Consider the following 22,142-nt stretch of genomic DNA (forward strand, 5'->3'; position numbering starts at 1 on the left):
CTCGCACTCTGACATCCTGCCTGGCAATGAGCATTGTAGGATGGGAACAAGGTATCAGTTATACTAAGTCTAGGAATGTGGCTGGGAGAAAAATACAAACAGCTCACCCTTCTGCTCCTGGAGTCACCTGCTTCTCTCCTGCCAGTTCAGGAGCATCATCCTCTTCTGAAGACCCTGCGCTGGAGGATTCCTCATCGCTGTCTGCAAGGCAATATGCCCTTGGTCTGAAACTGAAACAATGCGATTTCCAGGTCAAATGTAACATTCTTAAGTAGCTATTCATCACATACAGCTTTGGCTGACATTACATGTATTTCTACTGGGGACTTTGAAATGTCCCCTCCTCTTTTTTTATAAACTTATCTAAAACAGCAAAACCAAAATCACTCTGAAACCAGTCTGTCAGAACGAGCTTCAAAACAGAACATTTGTTTTCTTTGTTGGAATGTAATCCTGCATAAAAAGGATGGCAGGGGAATGGCTATTCTACATATTCAAATAAAACGTGGAGATCATTCAAAATACATTTGAAAGCATCTTTGTTGCTGCTTGTGGCTTTCCATGGAAGTTGAGCAGTATGTAGGCTGGACAGGGTTTTTTTGTTTGTTTTTAAAACTCTGACAAAGACATGCTTTTACATTGAAAGGTGAGAACATGTGATTCTGTCTTGTACTAAAAGCAAACACAGGACTCCAACTTAAAATGACATCGTCTACGAATTGAATCCCTGAATCCCTCTGAGATGTTAAATGAGGTACTAGCATATATATACACCTTATCTTCACGGCACTTTTAACCCAAATCAATAAATTCCATTTTGTCTACTCAACACACACAATTTCTACAACATAGACGTATCTCCAGCAATGGTAACACATGCAAAGCACAAGGGGATCGATCTTTGTCATCTGCTTCCAAAAGGAAATGCACAACGCTCGCACTGCCAGAGCAAAATTGTCTCAAACTAGCAGTTCACCTTACTGTAGCTACAGTGTGTGTCATCACTTATCAATTACATGCAGAAAAAAAGGTAATTTTACAAACAGAAGTAGTCTAATATAACCCTGGGAAGCAGTATCTCTCAGATGTGTTGCAGAGATACTTTTGTCCCATAAAAATTTAGGCTATAATCTCCCTTCAGTAGCTTTGCTGGAAATACTGCTGTATTTGTGGGGAAATAGACCTGTGGGGTTGTGAATTTTTAAACTCCTCTGACACAATGAATGCTGTTTACAGGATTTAAGATTTTGTGGGTTTTTTTCTGAGGATGGTCCAAGATGGAATAAAGCAAAGAATGTCACAGGGAAAAGGGGAAAAAAAATAAAGTAATAAAATCAAACAAGTGCTGCTCTTAGGGTACAAAATATCACACAGTAGCAACTAATTCCTAGACTTCGACTATGGAAGAATTTATGTACACAATCACAGAAAAGGTTTCAAATCTTTCAAACAGATTAAAATTAGGGAAGGATGCAGTGAAAAAACTTCAGTATTAACAGATCTCTACCGAATGCAAGAGCTTGAAAGAGTTACACATGACAAGCTTGAAAAGGACACGGGTTTAGCCCTAGGGACTATACCCAGGACTGTAATATTCTACAGCCTGTTCAGAATACAGTTTATAGCTGCATTTTCTTTTTTTTTTTTTTTTTTTTGTGTGTGTGTGTGCGCGCGCGCACATGTGTTCCTGGAAATTTATTTGTAGCATTTAACTTCACACAGCGCACGGACTGAGACTACTGCACTATTCCTTACGTGGAACAAACCGTTAGCTGCTGCACAAAGTCCTAATGTAAAAGGACAGTTCAAGTACATCTCACAATGCACAACACTCCTTCCTAACTGCCTGTTTAAGGACTGAAGCAGCAACCCCATCACCTCTCTACACCAAAGGATTTGCTGCCCAGGCTATGGGATCCAAACGGTAAATCTCTTCTCACCCGCAGATGCATTTTGTACCTGCAGAAGAGTGGAGCACCACACCAAAATGAACCACCTCCCCGAGGACTTCGGGAGGTGTGTGGATGGGTCACGTCACTGACCCGAACAGCAATGCTGGAGCAGCTTCTCATAGAGAAATTCATGTTTTTAGGTCAGATTCAAACTGTGCATTATCTACCTGGGGGTACCCTCAGTTCCCTTTCCTGTGCATGTGACACCACCCCATTCAAAGCATGCCCAGTGCATTTTCAAGGCTCTCAAAGGTGGCACCTTCTTGCAAGGAGGTGTTTCATTTGTCAGGTAACAGGGCTCTCTGAAGTGCCTCCACGAGCACGCACTGACTGGCTAAAACCTCAAGATTTCCTCGCATTAAACAAAGCAAACAATAAATAAGCCTGAGTGAGATTTCAGGGGATCTCCGCACACAATGGACCATTTATACGACACAAACATTGGCAGAAAAACAATTTGCAGCTACAGTATTGTTCCTGAGCAGATTGCACAATATTTTATGAATTGCCATTTGTCAGTTTGTTTTTACATGGTACAACATTGCAAAAAAAAAAAAAGATGGGGTAAGAAACTGCAGTAACTTTGGGTTAGCCTGCCTGCACTTGCCTAATCTCCAGTACAGTAGAACCTCCTACTGTATTAATTTTATAAAATAGGCAATTAAATGGTTTTACAACCTTTTTGAGAGCTGCATTTTCCTGAGACTGCATGCCAGACAGCATTATCAAACTACACCAGCTCACTTCACTTTTATTTCAAACAGTAACACAACAGCAACGATGGGATCGACTGCAACACTGAACCATTTGTCTCTCTTTACAATGACAGTATCCAAGTCCAGTTAAAACCCAGTGCTGTTCCCCCCCCTTTCTGGATGAGAAGATGCCTTTCTCACACGAGTTCGTGGTTACTGCATCTCAAGAGGCGGTTTGTTCCAGGCTCTTGAGGGACAGAAATGAGCGTAAGCAACCAACATGCATCAATTACAGACATCGCGACTGTGGATGCAAGCACGTGCAGAATAGTTTGATTTGTCATAGCAATTGTCAGCTGATAATTAAAAAAGTCAGTAAAATTAACTAACACAATGGAAAGCATAGATAAGGATCAAACTGCTCTATACTCCTCAGAGTCTTTGTTTGTTTGTTTATAATATTCATTTTATTTAAGGGAAAAAAAACCCACAACCACCAAGCAACCAAAAAACCACATGCAAAACCGGAATGCATTAGACTGCTCTTTATGTAAAGCTGGCATGGTACCTGCCCCGAGCATCCGCAACATCCCAGCCATGTGCAGGGAGCAATACGGTTCATGGATATACCTTCAAGTAATTGGTTGCTTAGCTACAGACATTTACATTTGTGTTGCTGGGGGCCTATTGCTCAGCTAGCATCAAGCTGATTTTTAAATATGAAATCAATGGGTTCACTAATTATTTCTGAGGTTGTTCTTTCACTGGACAGATCTAAAAAAAGACACAAATAAAATCCTGAAGGGATGGGGAAGAAAAGCAAGAATTCAACTTATATAGACATTTCATTCTCTGTGCCCCATTTTTTGGATGGAAAAGATGAAATGGAATTTTCAAAAATCACACCCACTAATTATACCGACACAAATTCAGAAACATTTCAAGCAGTGATATTTGTTTTCGAGCAGGTTGATTTTAAATCCTCTGCATTCCTACCAGTGTATGAGATCATTCAGCCATTAGTTCTTTCACATTTATTTTCTTGTCATGACTGCACTATAAAATACCGTTGCTGTAAGTATTACTTCACCATACCTCAAAATAAGTGGTCAGAGCTACGACACGAGTATACAAAGCATCTCTTAACTCTCAAAGACCGCAACATTTTATTCATATCTAAAAAATGGCCAGAATTAGAGAATATTTTCTTGATTTGTTGGCAGTGGTTGTACACTACATCAGAGACCACCTACTGTTCAGGGACTGCAGGTTTCTTAAGTATAAAGAAAAAAGAGCACAAACAGACTCAACACTCCACAGCTGACGGGATGGATATTTGACAGGTGTCACCAGGTTAATACAAATGGACAGACTGATGAAATTCAAACATTATAAAAATAAGAGGGAAAGCACAAATAGAAGTTAGCTAAGTTACAATATGTGTGTTTTCTAATTAGTTCCTCTACAAAGCATTTTACTTAGACATAGCTGGTAAACAGAAGTGGGACTGGAGACTAAAGCAGGGGTGTGACTTTTCCCACGATGCCAAAAAACTATTTAAAAAGTCTTTGCATAACAATTACAGCTTATTACCTTCCACAGTTGTTTACAGTTTACAGTTGTTTACAACTGTAGCTGTGCCACGCTGTAGTAGCATGTTACATGTGTCTACCGCCGTACCTGCAGGTGTGTATCTCTGGTATTCCAGTCCTACTGGCTAAGACTAAGTCAAGCATAAGACAAAACTAAATTTTAGTCACACAACATCTTAAAATCCTAATAAAATACATATTTAAAAAAATGATTGTACTACAAAAACCTTATATTACGACAATTATCAATGGTGGAATCACCCACTAAAGTGGCACAGAAAGGCCAAGTTCTACACTCACATGTGTGCAACCCCCTCAACTCCTTCCAATCGATTGCAGAGCCAAAGCTGCACGCGCACAAGGAAAATCCCACTTTTTCACTATGAAAGCTCTCGCTTCGTTCCACCATGGTAATACCTTACCCTTCTTTGCCAATCTCTCCAACTTTAAGAGCTTCACCAAGCGGCTCTTTACCAAGTTTGGTCAAGTTCATTTTGGTCTCTAGGGTCATTAGAAAAGATCCATTGTAGGACATTTCCAAATCAATCCAAAGTCCTAAAATTAAGAACAACAACAAAGATGTCACTTTAAGAACAGTCACAATCACTTTATTTTAATGTCAAACCAAAACTCATTTTAAAAAAGTCTATACATCACACTTTTTTCCAAAGAGAAAAACTCTTTTTTGTCAACTGATTTATGTCATTAATTCACAAATAATCAACAGCTTATCAAAGCCAGTTTTCTGTTCACATTAAGCTTGTGGAACAAAGTTGAATGTGCAGATATAAATCAAAGCCATGCTGAAAAACACATCGGTAAGTACAGGTAACAATCAAAAAAAAAAAAAAAAAAAAAGAAAAATATTTACACAGACCTAAACTACTTAAGAGACCTGAATCAAGATAAAGAAAATGGAACACAATCAGGGATTCACTTCAAAACTATTTACAGTACTGCTCCAAGCCAAACGGTAAGAGGACACTCCTCTATGTTACTTACGCCGTCCAAACGAAGCAAAACTTGAAATCCCAAAGCAATATTGCCTGTCTCGCATCAAAGCCTGCGGTCTCTTTTGCTTTCGACAACGGTGTATGGAAGAAGTATGAAAAGGTTCGCTCAGTAACTCAGCTATAGGCATTCTCCTTAAGACTCACAGGTCAGGGTCGTTACTTAGAACAATTCTAGATGCGTAGTATTAAATTAAATCCTATTCTCTGGACAGACTATTTGCTTATCGCAATCACCAAAAGATTTGTCTTGGGAATAACTGCAAGATTAGGTCCTGCCTCTTAAATGACACCCTGCGGTCCCACCGATTAAAGAAACCTGTAGGGTATTTGTGATCCAGAGATCAGAAATCAGATGCTGCTAAACAGATTACGCGTCTTCCTATTCCAGACACTGCAGCTGCACACATGATGCCCTACCAGTAACTGGCACATCAACCACTAATGCATTCTACTTTTATTTACTCAGTCAGAAGCAATTAATCGTAACTACTCTTTGGGTTTGATTGATCTAGAAAAGACACGCTTTTTTAGTTAAGGAACGACTGTTTTCTTTTCTGCAAAAATGTATCAGAACGGCACTGTCCCCATCCCACCCATTTATATTAACAGAAATACAGCTCCCAAAGACCAGGTCACTGGTACACCACGAGATTACATGGTGGAAACAGCACCGAAGGCCAGCTGCTGCTTTACTAACCCAAATTACTCTTTTCTAGCATACAGCTTTTCCACTGCTGTTCTAAATAAAACACAAGAACTCAAACACAAGCTTATATAGTTTTTTCCTCTTTAGAGTAACCAAGCAGCAGTAAGATCATCGGAAACAAGAACACAGCTAAACAGACATTTGCAATAACCAGTGAGTCAGCATGCTTGAAACATCAATGTTGTTTTAACAGAAGATCAAATTAAGCAAAGGATGCCAGTACTGAGAGGGAAAATCCCTTCTGGCCACAAAACGTTCATACACATTTTCCAGCGAGTAAAAAAAAAAAAAAAAAAAAAAGGCTGGGGGGTGGGGGGGGTTGAAGAATTGGGCAGATGGTACACTCGATTCAGAGCTATCTGGTTCCCTGGCCTCAACAGAAGTACAGTAAATAGTACAGCATATGCTGTCACCCAAATAGGACTGTATTAACAGAAACAAGATATTTTTTTCCTAACATTGTCTGCTAACAAATTTAGTTACTTAGAGGAGCCACATAATCAAAAAATATTTTCTTGTAATCGAGCACTGGTAAAAAAGCATGGACAAAACAAAGCCTGTCACAATTAGTAACTGCATTTTAAAGCCTCACAAAAAGCTACCTCAAATGACTGACTGTCTCAAACACTTAAAAAAATAGATTTCTTATAAGTGTTTGCTCTGGATAATGACCTGAAATTTTAGGATTCCCCACTCCCCGCCCCATGTGTTGTTTATTCATAGGTCAACTTACTAACAAATACATTTATCCTTATGAAAACATGCATTTCCAATTATCATTCCCTTATTTATGGTCTTTTAGGTATAACAGCAAAACAAGTTATTTCAGTAATAATTCACTGCAAGCTCTTAAAAACTCAGATACTAAGAGTTCACATGTCATTCGACAATATGAGGCACGGATTACAAATTCTACCCCAAATGTTTGCTTATCAGTTTAACCGAACAAGAAACTGAAGGAGTTAATTGTTCTCCCTGCAGTTGTCAGTCATTAATTGAAGCCAAGTGTGCAGCAGTCTTCTAAATACCATCTCATGACTTAGAATGACAGTCTTTGGTTACAACTAAAGTTATGAGAACAGAGAACATTATTTAAAAAGTGTAAATCTAGGCAAAGGGAAACACTCCGACAGGAACCTCAAAGTGCAAGTTCGTCTAAAATCAAACCATGAAACCACCTGGCAAGCATCATACGTGTAATAATTTTTAGAGTTTTCACTTTGTTTTCAATAATTCAAAATAAAATTTCTGCCAGTGGTGAAGCCACTTTGCTACTGGAAACACCGGAGGATGTCGTAAGCACTGTGGAGAACCTGCTGTCCCACCCAGGAAGCACATGACAAGCAGCAGCAATACTTTTTAGTTCCCTGAATACTGATGGCACATGAGCTTATTCCATCTACTCAATTTTGATTTCTCTTAAAAGACAGTTTTTGTTCCTCATGACAACAAAACAATTTGCTCTTTTCAAATATGCTTTTTTTATCAAGCTCAGTGGAAAACATACTTTCAAGAAGCTGGCAGCAAAGTACCCAGTGTTTTACCGATAAGGCTTTTCCCCAAAGAGCAGCAAGTCTCAAGTGAGATAAGGGCAAACAATAGCGTTTGGATACCACAGGCAGCATTAGTTAACACGTTATGTATGTCCAAGAGAATTGTAATGATTCCCCAGAGTTCATTTTATTCACTCTTTTACGAGAGAAAGGCTACAGCTTACTAACCTTCTCATGCTTTTAGTCAGTGATTTGAGTGGAACAACATTTTTAATATTAGTAATAAAGTTTATTTATGTCCTCCTAAATTTCATGCACCTGGTATTCTTGCAAAGGTCTGATGATAACTGTTACAGAAGAGTCCTGTAATAAGTGGCAGACAAGTGAGTCTTACATCAAACCTACATTAAATAAACCTTACACAGACCAGGTTCAAACTACATAACAGGAGCAGAGATGAAGCCCCAATTGCTTCTAAGCAGAAACTGGCTTGTGCCAGAAACTGTGCACAGCTGAACTCTACCACAAATTCTCCATCCTGGGTTGCTTGACCTTTAAGAACAGCAAGCAGAACTAAGATGTTGAAGAGATGAACCACCCCAGTGAAGAGAAACCCCCCCTCAAACCCCCAGGGTCAGTACTGCAAGAAAGGACGTGGTGCTACATACCTGCTGTGTGTCCAATACCCTCACACTCTGAGAAGGTACTACATAAAGAAACGTGATAGCCTTTCCTCACTTAGAAACACTGCGCACAGGAGAGCTAGTGAAGATTGATCCTGTGCAGATTTTCAGCTAGTTATCTGTTCAAACTCTGCTCTGTCCATGTTCGCTGTTACTGTTCTAAACGCGCTACTGAGACTTGCTGAAGTTCGGCTCATTGCTGGCCTTAACACTGAACAAGTATTGCAAATTCATTAAATTCCTGCCACCTCGCTACCAGTTTATTGGTTTCAGCACCGTCTAGAAATGACTTTGATATCTTCACCTAAGAGTTGAAAGAGCAGTTTAAAACAAAAATAAGTTGTTTGCCATGCAATCCATAGCTGCACCACAACAGGTCCTCCAAGGATTTATTTCCCTTTAGATCAATTACAAACTTTTCCACCTTGAGTTAAATAACCTCTTTCACTTCTCCAGCCCAGTGTAACAATATGGTAAGTAAAGGAGTCAATAGAGTGAGAGGAGACAAGTCAAGAAACCCTTAATAACTCAGAAACAATTTAAAATTCAGGACTGCTCTGATTACATGTCTTAGAAGAAAGATGGCATCTACCTCTCCTCAGCATGCAGAACAAATACTTCTGAAGCTAAAAAAAACACTAACCCAAGCTTGTCTTTCTGCGAAGCTACTTAGGTGACAAGAGTATCCTCAAATATACCCCTGTGACCACACACAAGCCAGAAAAAAAAAGAAAAAAACCAGTTCCAATTCGTAAAGCAGCAGTGTGAAAGTCGTTCAGCTTAGCAAAATCCATATTTAATATTAAGGAAATAAAACAGTGTTGTACTTTGAAGCTTCTTTTCAAAGCAACACTGTATTCTTGTCTTCTAAGTTATTACAATTGTATTTTCTGAATCGCTGTTTTCAGAACAAGGCCACTTCTCTTGAAGAGGGCCAAATGCCAAATCTGTTTTCTGCTATGGTAACAGAATCAGATCTTGAGATGTCCTGAGATATGCATCGCTTTCTGTCGTCCATGACTGTATCAGATACAGATCTCCATTGCATGCAAATTTTAATTTAGTTCAGTAATTATCTCCAATAGAAAGACATGATTGTATTTCCATTATCTACAGATTTATGTTTATACCAAGCCTGATGCTACTACTATTGGAGATAGAGACCACTAAGCATCTCCTCAAAATAAGCTCTTATTAAGCGTACCTTCCTCCGATTAAAACACCCACAAGATAAACAGATCAGAATTCTGTTCTCCACAGGTGTGAAGGCATGAACCCGGCAAAAGCAGAAGACGAAGTATGTGTTTTACCTCTGTGATCAACAGAAGGTTTGAAGGCTTGAAGGATCTTCGGCACTGCGATCCCCATGTCGAGCTCAGTTAGCGTTAGCTCATTCATGAAGTACGGCAGCTAGAAGAACAGAATGTAAAAATCAAATCCACGCTATGGAACTAAACAGCATTGTTTCCTGAGACAAGAAAGGTCATTAAACTTAAGGAATGGATCAAGCTGAAAAGCCACCAGTGAAAGACCACAAATATGATTACATAAATTTCTTCCAATTCTAGGATTTTGCAGTTATCAGTTTCAAAATAATATTTTAGGGAGAAATTCAGCATCTGAACTTGGAATGTTTTTAAAACTATGCTGAAGTTCAGATGCTGACCTTAAACTTCCAACATGCTTTTTAGTCAACACATGTAAGAAGCTCAAGAATGAAGTGTAAATCTTATTTTACTGTGAATAAAAATCAAACACTTGTTTGGATTTTAAAATCAGTCACGTATTTTATAGTTGCAGTTACATCAATGTCTCAGCTATTTTTATCCTTGGCAAATTTTTTTATAACACATTAGCTTTTAAAACTGTATCATAATTTTAGTGTAAGAGAGGCACAGAATCACAATTATTTTGGTATCCATTTACTGTAATTATTCCCAATTGATAGAAATTCTTTCTCCTGTGAACAGACAGTGCTTTAACCTACCAAAAACACATCTATCCCCCATTCCCAGTCTTTTGCTTAAGCTGTTTCCAATGAGATGTTTGGGTACCCTGCTGTCATAATTGTGGAAACAGCCAGGGTGGAATTAGGTTACCACTTATTTCCCAAAACACAAGCAACACTATTTCACAGCTGGTACTGCCAGCTAAGTTTCAGAGCTTTTGTCAGCAAGACTACATCTTCCTTTGCTTTTAGGAACAGGGAAACTCCTCCCCGAACATCAGGGGCTGAACAGGCCTGTGATTAACTGCTGCTGCTCGGAAGAGTTACCGAATGCAAAGGGAAGACCCAAAAGTCATTCAAAAGCACCACTCCTCCCTTCACGCTTTGAGCTTATGCAGCTGATGCACAATTACATCCTACCACCCCACAGACACCCAATGACCTCTCCTGCAAGTAACGTATGTCTTAGCAGGAACACATCAGAACTGTGGTTCCCTGATCTCCTCCATCTGAAAGGCAATCTACTATTTCCCAAAGCAGATTTCATAATTTATAAACAGTTCTACTTATCCCTAAAGTAAATAAAATAATACTTCTGCTTCTTACATAAAAAATTCACAAACAGTGGTAGCTGGAGTTCATTTGAAACTGAAGCAGCAAACACTGCTTCAAAAACATGTTGAGATCCTACTGTGAAACAGAGAGCAGAGCTGAACTGGAACTCTGTATCGTATCTATCTACTTATCTTTTACATAGAAGTGTGAAATCAGTGCTTCTTCCACTATTTTAAAACTCAAAGACTATGTGCTTGTTTTCCTCCGTAAGGAATGTGTAGTGCAAGTCTCCAGAGCAGTTACCTTTATTTTGCTAAGTTTCATTTGGATCTTCTTTGACACTAGATCAGACCAATACTTTTCTCCTAAAAAATCCCAAAATATTCTTCCAAGCAAAGCATTCACCCAGGCCTCCTGTTCTTCTTCAGCTTCCGCATGGGCATCCGGTAACTGAAAACACAGAGCAGGTTATTCAGCTCTACAAATCCAGGTCAGAAAAGGCCTCATTTATACTGGGAAGTTCGTGTTACAGCCCGGGTTAGCCAGTAACGCCAATGTCCAGCACAGAGTGCAGCTTTACAGCCACATCAGCTGGCCTGACATGAGCTTGCTTGTCATCATCCTGACATGCGACAGAGTGAACAGGACTACACAGATATAGATTGACCTCTGGCAATGAAATGAGAAAGCTGTGTGTAATTTAACCTCTGGCAGAAAAAGCAGATCAGCCCAGAGTGGGCAGAATTTAAATGTGTCTGTAGCAGACACGCTCTTCCCAACAGGATCCAGAACAGCTACTCTACTCTTCCTTTGCTTTATCAAAAAAACAGCAAAGCAAGATCCAATCTTACATCCTTAAATCCAGTTCAGAAACATCACAAACAGATGATAAACAAAGTACAGGGAAACACCGTCTTCCTTCCAATGTGTGTATATAGGACGCAGGATATATGTTGTTCCCTCTGCTGCGCTGAAGGTTTTGCTTACGGTCCAAGAGATTAAGTCTCAGTTTACTTGAGCACAATTCCAAAATACTTCGAGGTATTACCTGTTCGGATGTTGCAACACTGACTACAGACACAGAAGCAAAGGCAGCTGACATAATTTTGAGTGCATACATGCCACCATGTATTTCATTAAAATCAGGAGGTTTCCATGAAGGAAAGACGTATTTAACATCTCTCAACTGCCTGCAATGACAGGAGAATTCACCACCTTTCGTTCTTACAAGCAGAAACCCTGAAGCCACTAGCAAAGCAGTGCTTTCTAGAAGCAGTCAGGTAGACGCTATGTTTCTGAACACGGTTTCTTGGCAGCGCCTGCTCCCAGTGGCTGCAGCCTCACGCAGGCAGCACTGCTGCGTTAGGAGCTGCTGCTGTGACGCAGGTTCCCTGCCAGCCCCGCTGAGCTATTTATAGAATGATTTCAGACACGTGCCACGTTCAGCAGCAAACTCACTGCTGCTTCAGGGGTTGCTGGGGGCTGAAATAGACTTTTTCCTGGAGGAACACAAGATGTGTTTATTCCTAGGGTATACCAAGGATGACCTCTCCTTTCGGGGCATCGTATGAAAGCCTGGCAACAAAGATGCATGACATGAATTACATCTTTTAAATGAATTTGATTGTACTTAACACTAAGGATCCATGTATTAAGAGTGCCATACTTTAATACTATCAGGGCTATAGACATTGTTTACTATTATGCTGTTTACATACTACACAATACTTACAAATGAGCCATTTAGTATTGCTTTAGAAAACGTCTAAAACCAGAAACCAGACAACCCATCCATCCATTTCTTGTGCCTTTTTGAGCAGGGCTGTCTACAGGCTACAGCAAATCCAACTGCAGTCCATCCAAGAGCCGCTTCCACTTCTGCTCCCCAACGAACCCAAGCAGCAGATACACTGGAGTAAACACTGTCCCACTGTCACCAAAGCCGCAGCCAGAGGACCATCAGATACATCCTGAAGGCAAATTCCTAACTCTATTCATGGCAACAGGGCCAGGAATCACTCTTGAGAAGAACCGAAGAGGTTAAGGGCTTCCTGAAGCATGCAACAGAAACACAGTTCTCAGGTCCAGCACAAAGAGCACAGCTTCACGTGATCCAGAGTGCATGAGCCAAGCCAGACGTGGGGCTGAAAACAGATTTTATAGCGTAGTATCTGCACTGAAAAACTGCTACAGACAGCATCCAACTCATACTTGTGTTACATGACAATTCTGTCCCAATCAGGTGCTCAGATGCACTGAGGAACTGCAGAGGGTCTTCAGCTCCACACAAGCAGCAGAAAATGAAGATCAATTTTACTACCAAGTACTAAAAATTCCACTTAAATGTTTTTAACAAGCCAAGACCTCAAAAATAGACTTTTAGTTCAATCTACTTCAGAATATACACAGAAAAACTTAGCTTTTTACTACTACTGGCAAATGACATTTGTGGAATTTTGTTTGATCTTTTGTTTGTTTTGTTTTAATCTTAAGCATAAGATACAAGCTCTTTTGGGACCAATGTTTTTTAGAACACACCTGTGCATTCCTAATGAAAAAAATTTACGGCCGTATTTCCTTCAGCTGTACAATCTTTTCGGTACAAGACACGCAAAGTCTAGAAAAAACACAGGTGTTCTTGGGAGATAAGAAATCAAACTAAAATAAATGGAAAACTTGTATATTACATTAAGAAGAAACTGTGGTCAACAGGGAACTGGCAAGCATGAAAACTCACACTGACTTTATAAAAAGTTTAGGTCCAACCTGTAGTTAAAGAAATTAATTTTTTTTTCTACATAACTGATCCTTAAAGTAGCAGTTAACAAGATAAAATACATCACCACCTCCGACACATCTTTCAGGGGAGAAGTATTACCTTTTTCACAGCTGTAGGGCTGCTATCTGCACTGAGTACCGGACTACCTGAAGGGCTTTTCTTCTCGTGTGGAACACATTTTGCCATATAAATATTGTAGTCCAGAAGCATTTTCTGCCGCACATTGCCAACCAGATCCTTGTGCTTTGGCTGGGATGCAATTTCTTCTGCACTTCCCTTGCTGCTGCTTCGGCTGTGTGTGAGAACTCCAGATTGACTATCGGTCCTACCGTGTGTTGGCAAAATCCCTAAATTAAAAGGAATAATAATCATTTAACAGAAAAGGAACCTGAGTGTCAAATAGCAGAGAGTATGATCAAACACTTAAAGGAACAAAATCAGCTTGCAGATATAATTTATTCTGAAAAAAGACCATTCAGAGTAGCGCTTTCTCATTTTCAAGGGTAAAAGTAAATTCCACTATTGTGTGCTTAGGTGGTCCTAAACCCAAATCAGTCAATATTTGGTATGATTCAGCACTCAGCAGGATGTGGGACTGGAAAACTCAGCTGATCAACAGCATATTTAAATATGGACACTCACATATGTATAACATATGGCAGAACCCCCAATAGCCCTGCTGGGGAACGCCTAAAATAAAAGTCAGATGATTAAAATGTACCTATAACTAAACTTTTTAAAATATATTTAATTATAACCTGTTACAATTAAAAGGACTGTCAAAAACATCTAACTATTAGAATTTTAATTAGCCATTAATTTTGCATTTGCATTTCAAGAAGTTATGTGCCAGAAATAATGATGTTAACCAATTTTTAAAGAGCTTCCCAGAGAATAGATAAAGACAGAAAAGCATGAGTCATTCAGATTCTAAATTATATCACAGCATGGTTTTAAATTAATATTTCAAACATTTGATATACTACTTGAATACTGTAGACTACACTACTTGAATACTGCAGACTAACATGTTTGTTAGTTCAGATATATGTATTAGCACAGGACTTTTTATTTAAACAGTAACATGGTTTTTTCTTGTGACATTAACCCATGAGAAAGCTCTTTATTGTTTACAGGAGACTGGAGTGGAAGGAAGGAAGGATGGAGAAGAAAGAACAGGTAACGAGGACTAAGTCTAATACCACGAATGTGACATCAGTTCCAACTGGGGGGGGGGGGGGGGGGGGGGGGGCGGGGAAGACTGTAACAATTCATCCTTACAAAAACTACAGAAGTTGTTACAGACACTGAAAAAAATAGTGTATTCACATAAAACAGTCTAAAAATAGTAAGAATAGTTGAGGGCATACAGCCAAGTATATAGCCGAGAGAGGAAAAGGCAGGGTGGGAAAGTGGGAACGAAAGGCCAAGATAAGGAGCCGAGAAGTATCTTTAGGATTATTTGTCTGTAAAGGCCACGATGGCTGCACAGTTGCTATAACTACCACTGTGAAAACATAACTTTGGTTTGTTTCTTTTAATAGACACTTTTACTAGAACATAATTTTTGAATACCTGGCTTGCTTCCACATAAACTGGATGACTTCTTTGCTTCAGACTTCAGCTTGGATGCGAGAAGGAACCTTCTGAACCATTCCTCCTTCTCCCTACCCGTCCTTCCAAAGAGATAAAGCACTTGATCCTTTTGGCTAGCGTACTTTGCTCCATCCGGAGGTTTCTTGGATTCTTCATTGTTCAAGTCCACTTTTTCAGCAGGTAACTTTTCCTCCACATTCTCTTTATCAGTCTGGGCCTTAGCCATAAAGTCATCCTGCCTAGCGAGTTCGATGCAAATAGGGTACTTCTTATTCCAAATCCGTTTTCGTGCCAGACTCTTAGGAACCAGGGAAATCTGATGAACAAACAAAAGGATTAAATTAATTTATTTTTCAGTTGTATCTTCTATGTTTCTATACTCATATAAAGAACATAGGAATGCAGGAGATACTGGATCTGCTGGATTTAACTGACTCTTAACTTACAGCTGGTTGATGTCCAATCCACTGCTATCGCTAAGTCTTTGCTGAGCCATCGCCTTGGAATTGAAACAAAGACCATTTAAGTAGCTTAGACTTCTACAATCATGCGGATTAGAAACTCAGTTTTCATTTAGAAGATCTTATTCTCAATAGATACGCAGAAAAACCAGAAAAACCAAGGACCTTACTTCTGTGACCATGGGGTAGATAATGAGAATCTAAACTGAGTTTTAAACTCAACTTTCCAGGCCCATCTCAGGAAACGGAGTGTTTGAAGTTGGCAACAGTCACATCAAGTACGAATCAAGCCGTAAGAGTGACTGGCAGACAATTATATTCCGAATTCAGTAGCTTCAGAGAGAACCCAGACAATGCAAGTGATGAGAAGAGTGGTAAGCGTTAAAAATTCTTATCTAAGGGCTGAACTTGCCCATGTTCTCCAAGGACTGTGGGTAAATACCTTGAAGAATAGCCGTCATCAGTTCATTACAGTCAGGGTACTCCAGACTTTTGTAACTTCGACAGTTTTGTAACCAATGTGGCTGGGCTGGTGGGGAAGTACTAGAAATTTTTCCAAGATACCATGGGGAACCAATGTCACTCAAGTGCTCTGGTAGCATGTGATAGCTTCGCTTGTCTTGGTTATGGGAAAACAAATCTGGAATAGGCAGTAATCTAAGCTTTTGCTTAATCTTTTCCATCGCCTTCCTTTACTGGAAAGCGGAGCTGACAGCCAGCTGCTTTCCCATAGCGGCTCGGGGAAACAAAGGGAGGTTTTCCTCACGGCTGCCTTGGTCCCTCTCTCCCTCTAACTTCCACCTTCAGCTGAAGCACAGCTCCCGTCTACGTCTGTACTGCCAAGACCCTTTATTGATGCAGCACGTTTAAAAAATCCATTCGTTTAATAATGAGGTATTGATGTATTACTTAATGCAATGCCAATGGAATCAACTTCACATGGCGACTCTTCACAGATTTGGGGGAGGCAAATAACACATAGAAAAAACATCCCAGCATTACTCTTGATGCACTCTTCCAACTGCAAAAATCCTTATCTCCTTCCCTAAGCGGTGGGTACCAACAGCAAGTTGTGTCTGTCCCAGCCAGCTCTTGCTCTCCTCTGTTCCGTTTCTATAAAATGCATGTTCCCTCTTTGAGTGAAACGCCGAAGTTGCCTGAACTGCCTTGGGACAGAGACAACCACCAAAGATCATGTATTTTGGTGTAAGCTTCAGAAGAGTCACACAGTAATCTAATGTGTGGGGAACAATCCTCCGAACTCCCACGTGTTCACTCCTGCTCTGAACCAACAGAGGGAAATCATGCTTTCCCCTTACTGTGTAAATATGTAATTTTTCTAAAGCCCGCTCCATTTTCCTCCCCAGCACAATCTTCTGCAAGTTAGTCACAACAGTTTTGTTTACATAATGACAGAACTTGAAACTAGAAGACTGAAAAAGACTTCAAAATTTTAAAAAAGCTTCCAAGTTTTTTTTTGTTAAAATCAGATATAAGTAAGGCACACTCACCTTGCTCTCTGTAAGTTCATAAATTTTCTGGCTGACATACGTGACTTCAGGCTTTGGCTCATTGTACACAGCCCTTCTGGAAATATTTTTATTAGGTTTTGACAGTCGTAAGGTGCTTCCTTCAAGTCGCACATAGACAGAGTGAGTCAAAGTAGCATGGTACGTTTCTGGATCATAATTATAAATTTCATTCATCCATCCCTAGAGAAGAAAACACTTGTTAACAGGCTTTTCAGCTGTGGGAAAGCCATGTACAGCGTGTACATAAAAATTTTAAATAATTTTCCAAGCTTTTGCTGAATTTTACCTACTGCACAAATACAATGAAGCAGTAAACGCCATAAATGAGGTAGCACCAAACTGACAGAGCGTGATATGAGGACTATATTCCAAGCGCACAATGTTTTTTTTGTTTTTCTGACTAAATCATTTTGTGTAGGTAACACGGCGCTCTCTCACCTCATCCCCAGGAAACACTGTGTGCTTTGCGGACACAGGCTTGCTGGGAAAAGCCACCAGGCAGCTGGTAAGGGCACGCTGGCAGAGCAGCCCGTCTGCTTACAGCAAGCACCGACATTTTAATCACCAACAGCCAAGGCAGAGCAAACAGTCTGTCTGCTTACAGACAGCACTGACATTTTAATCACCAACAATTAAGGACTGAGTGGAAGACCACAATGGAGTTTGTTTTAATGCATCATAACCATTTAAGATTATTTAACATGTTGTGTAACTGCCCAGTCACCACACAGGAGTCATACGTGTGGATTAAATTTCATTCATTTCTGTACAGTGAAAGAAACAGAACAAACAAACCAGCCCTGCTGTAACACGCCTGTACGTGATACTACTACTCTAACAACTGATTACAGAAAATGCAAGATGATAAAATGGGGCAAAAGACACGCCAGACGACTCATTCATGGAGGGCAAGTCATCTTCCTCTTAACCTGCCATACAACATACTTTGATAATTACTTCTACCTGCACATTAAAACCTTAATTCAGCATACTCAGTATTCATTAATGTCAACAGAAAGCGAAGGAGATAAGACTTTAAACAGCTGTACCCTAGAGCATAAAGTAAAATGGCATCTTTACAAAGACCTGGGGGGGGTGGGGGGTGGGAAGAGCATAGCAGGGGGGAGAGCATCCACTGCTGGGAAGTGGGGAGAGCTGAATAAGCACCCCTAGTATTCTTCAAAACAAAAAAAAAATTAACTACTTTATGCAAAACATCCCAGAAATTACTGCAACATTTTAACTTATTAAAGAATTTTCCACTCAGAAAGAGAAATGTAAATTTTAATGCTCATTTACTCCACTGCCATACAGTTTCTCAGAATAAACAGCATAAACTTTCTTAGGTGCCATAGTAACAGTGATATCTATGCTTTGCTTGCCCCAACATCTAAGCTCTGTTTTCACTATAAACCCTGAAAAACCTAGATAAATTAGCATTTCTTTTACATCCAGGAAAGATTACGACAATCATCTTTGCTCGGCTCCAAAGCACACTACCTCTTTTATTAACAGAAATACCTCCACCGACACATGCTCTTTGAAGGAGCTTTGTGTTTGGGTTCTTTTGCTTACACAGGGTTATATACAACTACCATATAGGAAATACAATGCATGAGGAAGAGTCTTCTATAAACAGTCAAGGCTCTGCACAGCAGGGTTCATGTATGTTTGAGCACATCCCATTTCCTTCCTAGAAATTATCAAGCCAAGACATCTTTGAGCAGACAGCAATTAATTTTCAGCCAGGAACTCCAGCTGGACTTACTGAAGCACAAGGACATCACGTGAGTTGCCTAAAAGCACCGTGAACCATTCACTCTGCAGAACTGGAATATCCATATGGCCCTCAGATCTCTGGAGAGACTCCCACCTGCTCCCTGGGTCAGATCTCCAAACTATTTCTAGCTCAGACTCCGAAGTCTGGAGCCTGCAGCCGGGCAAGCGTACAGATGAAAATGTGCTGCCTCCAAAGTTTAGTGCCACCTTCTGCAAGGTGGTTCGGCCGAGGATCACACGAGCTGCCACAAAGGGAAAGGGACACTCGGCAAGTAGATCTTTGTATGAAGCTTAGCCACACAAGCTCTTCTTGTAACCGTAATAAGCTATGGTGTTATTTTCGGTAGGAGGGTTGAAACCTCCGGGTATACAAGATACCCAAGAAGGAAGGTCAGAGCACACTTGGAAGTTTCTTTAATGTCCTGCTTGAGACTGAACTGGCTGGAGTTTCTGGCACCAGCACTTGAGCTGAGCAGAGGACACGCAGTGATAACAAGAAGCGATTTATACATCACTCCCTTGACAGCCATGTACCATAGTAAGAAGTAAAAAAATCCATGAACATAGCTTTAAAGATGAAGAGTGGAGATGACTGGAACACCTTGGGACACACGTCAGACACACAAACGTTGCTGTACCTTCCCAGCAGCTATAAGACCGTTACCCAACACCCTTAGAGTCACATTTAATTTTATCCCTCCAGCACACACTGAGCTAGCCATCTGCGATAAAAAGGAGCCAGCCACATATTAAGTGACTTAACCAAGTCCAGTGAATCTCTGGTAGCACAGGGGTCTGAATTCATCCATGACAACATCACCCGCTAGAGCAGCACCTTTCCTACCCTGTCTCTTCTCTAACAGTGCCGGTATCAGCCTTTCTGCCAGATTTCCTTGCCCTACATAATGAAACAACAGAGACAAGGTCCTTTTGAAGATTCCCACCTTCTTCCCAGCAGCAGCAAGACACACTGGATTTAAAGGACAAAAATAAACAGAAGAGAATCTCTGTGCTTCCTCAGTTTGTATATTCCCATTCTGCTTAAGCATTCAGGAGCCCTGGAAAGTCCCACCTGCTTTTCTGATCCCTACCATGCGCCCAGGCTTTCCACTTCAAACAAATGGATTAGCTGCGTAATCTGCCGAACACACAGCTCTCAAACCCTGCCCGGCGCCTGCCCGCACAAACCCTGCTTCTCATACCACAGCCATCGGGTTATAGCAGCTGAAGAATCATTTGTCCAAAACTTTTAACAACAATTTCTGGCTGTCTACAGTATTGAACATTCAAAATCTAGAACCAACTGAACAGAAGTACATTTATCATCTAGAACAGCAGCCTACGTAGAGATTTGTTTACAAGGAAGAGATTGCTGCTTCATGTATTTGAGGCACAGCCCAAAACCCCAAAACATAAAGAAGTTTAAATTCAAACATTTGGGTTTTATTGTCAGACAGTACCTAGCCAACAGGATGACAGAGATACCACATTACTGCAAACCTCCTTGTCCCTAAACTTTTAGTTTCCCAATTTCTAAGGATGCACTGCTGCTTTTTTGCACTCAACTTCCAGGTTCTTTTTCTAACACAGGGAAACACTGCATGGCTGAGAGTCAAATGTTAGTACTTCACCAAATGATGCTTCTTCTAGTCTATTAATGAATCTGAAGATGTGTGCCAGCTGCAGGAATTTTTTTCCCCCTCATATATCTAACAATGTTAAAGGGGAAAATTATACCATTACCTTTTCACTTCAGCAATTTTCAGTTTTGTAAATTGTTTCATTTAGCTTAAAAAAAAAAAACAACATTGAGAAGGTTATCCAAGAAGCTCCAAAACTCATTCCTGTATTTTAAGAACAATTTTAGCAGAAATACCTCCACCCCTCTCTTTGCAAAAAGAAATTGGAACAAAAGATTCCCAGCCTACAGAAACCATTTTGCAATGCATCTAAACAGAGAAGTTATGTTACCATAATGTGCTAGCAACCAATATATTTTCCCAAACTCCTGAAACAACAATGCGTTTCTTTGTGCAGGAGAGGAGTGACTGTATGATGGGTCTTTTTTGTACTAGTGAAGTTGTTAAAATAAGAAATTTAGTAATTCAGGGAGGACAATGACCATAGTCATATGCTGCTCCGCAGCTGTTTCCCATTTACACTGATCCTGTGATCTCCGTTTATAAAGGTCACCAGTGGCTCCGGGTTCATGGCTGAGATCAGGAGAAATCGCTTCACCATCAGGCTGGTAACTAACCTGGAAAAGTGCCTGGTGGGAACCTTGGGTGGCACAGCTTCTGTAGCAAAGTCACAGCTACTATTCACAAACCCGTACGTCCGTGCTCAGCAGCAGCGCCCGAGCTGGCTTCAGAGGAGCTCAGCACCTCGGCCACCGCGGTGCCACCAACGGCACTGCCCGCCACGAGCGTGGGGCTGGGCAACACAGGCGTGTGCATAGAACAGCTTCAAAAGGCCAGCCCTGGCTCACCTGTCCTCTTTCATGACTCTGGGCTACAAATTTTTCATTCAAACGGCAGCTCAGCAGAACAACACATGTTGGTAAGAACGGCAGAGCACCAATTTTTAATATTACTCAGTTAAAGATCTCAGAATGTGAACCAGAGAGGGAGGTTGGGGGCAACTGCAAAAGACCCTTGCAAAAGACCCTTACAAAAGACCCAGAAAGCTGGGGGCAGAGATCAAGCCTGCAAGTGAAAATAAAAATGTTTTATATATATATATATATATATATATATAAATATAAAATATCACTGCTATGATATTTTCAAATACATAAATAAAAGAATCAGCAAGTCAAATTTACGACACAAGCCAAAATCTGGATTAAAACTGCCCCCAGAGCTTCTTAGTGATATTGAGAGATCAGTAATACCCATTTTATCATTAAATGATATAATCAAATGCTCCAGCACCAAAATTCTTGAAAGACTGTTGATCCCTCAGACCCCACTAGTTGTATCATTATCACTACTTTATAATACTTTATATACTTCAATAGTATTTTCCTTGATAAATGAGGAAAAATGTAATGCAGTTTCCCAAGCTTTTATTGACGGGGAATCTTAAAGATAAAAAAGGTCTAAAGTAGGCAGAAGTGACCATCACCTTAACAGGAAGACACCTGTGTCTACCAGAGGCCACCACCAAACATGAAATCCCTTGTGTGATACTCAGGAACAGCATGCTGTGAAAAGCCACCTCTTTCTGTACAGCTGGGGCTCAGAGAGCTTTGCTTCTGCAGCAGGCACTGTCAATCCCTCAAATCAAACAGCCCTCCCATCGAAGTTCTTTCTCATAGAAAGGGTAAATTTATCATTTCTATCTTAGCTGTTACTTG

At 40.3% G+C, this 22,142-nt stretch overlaps 1 protein-coding gene across 5 annotated transcripts in view; it reads right to left on the reverse strand.

Moving 5' to 3' along the window:
• Positions 1-22,142, reverse strand: part of TEX2 (testis expressed 2) — a 54,805-nt gene that overhangs the window by 5,112 nt on the left and 27,551 nt on the right. For all 5 annotated transcript variants that reach the window (XM_055726739.1, XM_055726748.1, XM_055726722.1 and 2 more), the window contains 7 exons: positions 16,985-17,185; positions 14,992-15,328; positions 13,516-13,763; positions 10,941-11,087; positions 9,445-9,544; positions 4,662-4,794; positions 108-230 (listed from right to left, as the gene is read on the reverse strand). In XM_055726739.1, coding sequence (XP_055582714.1) covers positions 108-230; positions 4,662-4,794; positions 9,445-9,544; positions 10,941-11,087; positions 13,516-13,763; positions 14,992-15,328; positions 16,985-17,185 — 1,289 coding nt within the window. The remainder of the gene's footprint in view (positions 1-107; positions 231-4,661; positions 4,795-9,444; positions 9,545-10,940; positions 11,088-13,515; positions 13,764-14,991; positions 15,329-16,984; positions 17,186-22,142) is intronic.

The sequence above is a fragment of the Falco cherrug genome, chromosome 1, assembly GCF_023634085.1.
Source record: "Falco cherrug isolate bFalChe1 chromosome 1, bFalChe1.pri, whole genome shotgun sequence".
NCBI classification, from domain to species: Eukaryota; Metazoa; Chordata; class Aves; order Falconiformes; family Falconidae; genus Falco; species Falco cherrug.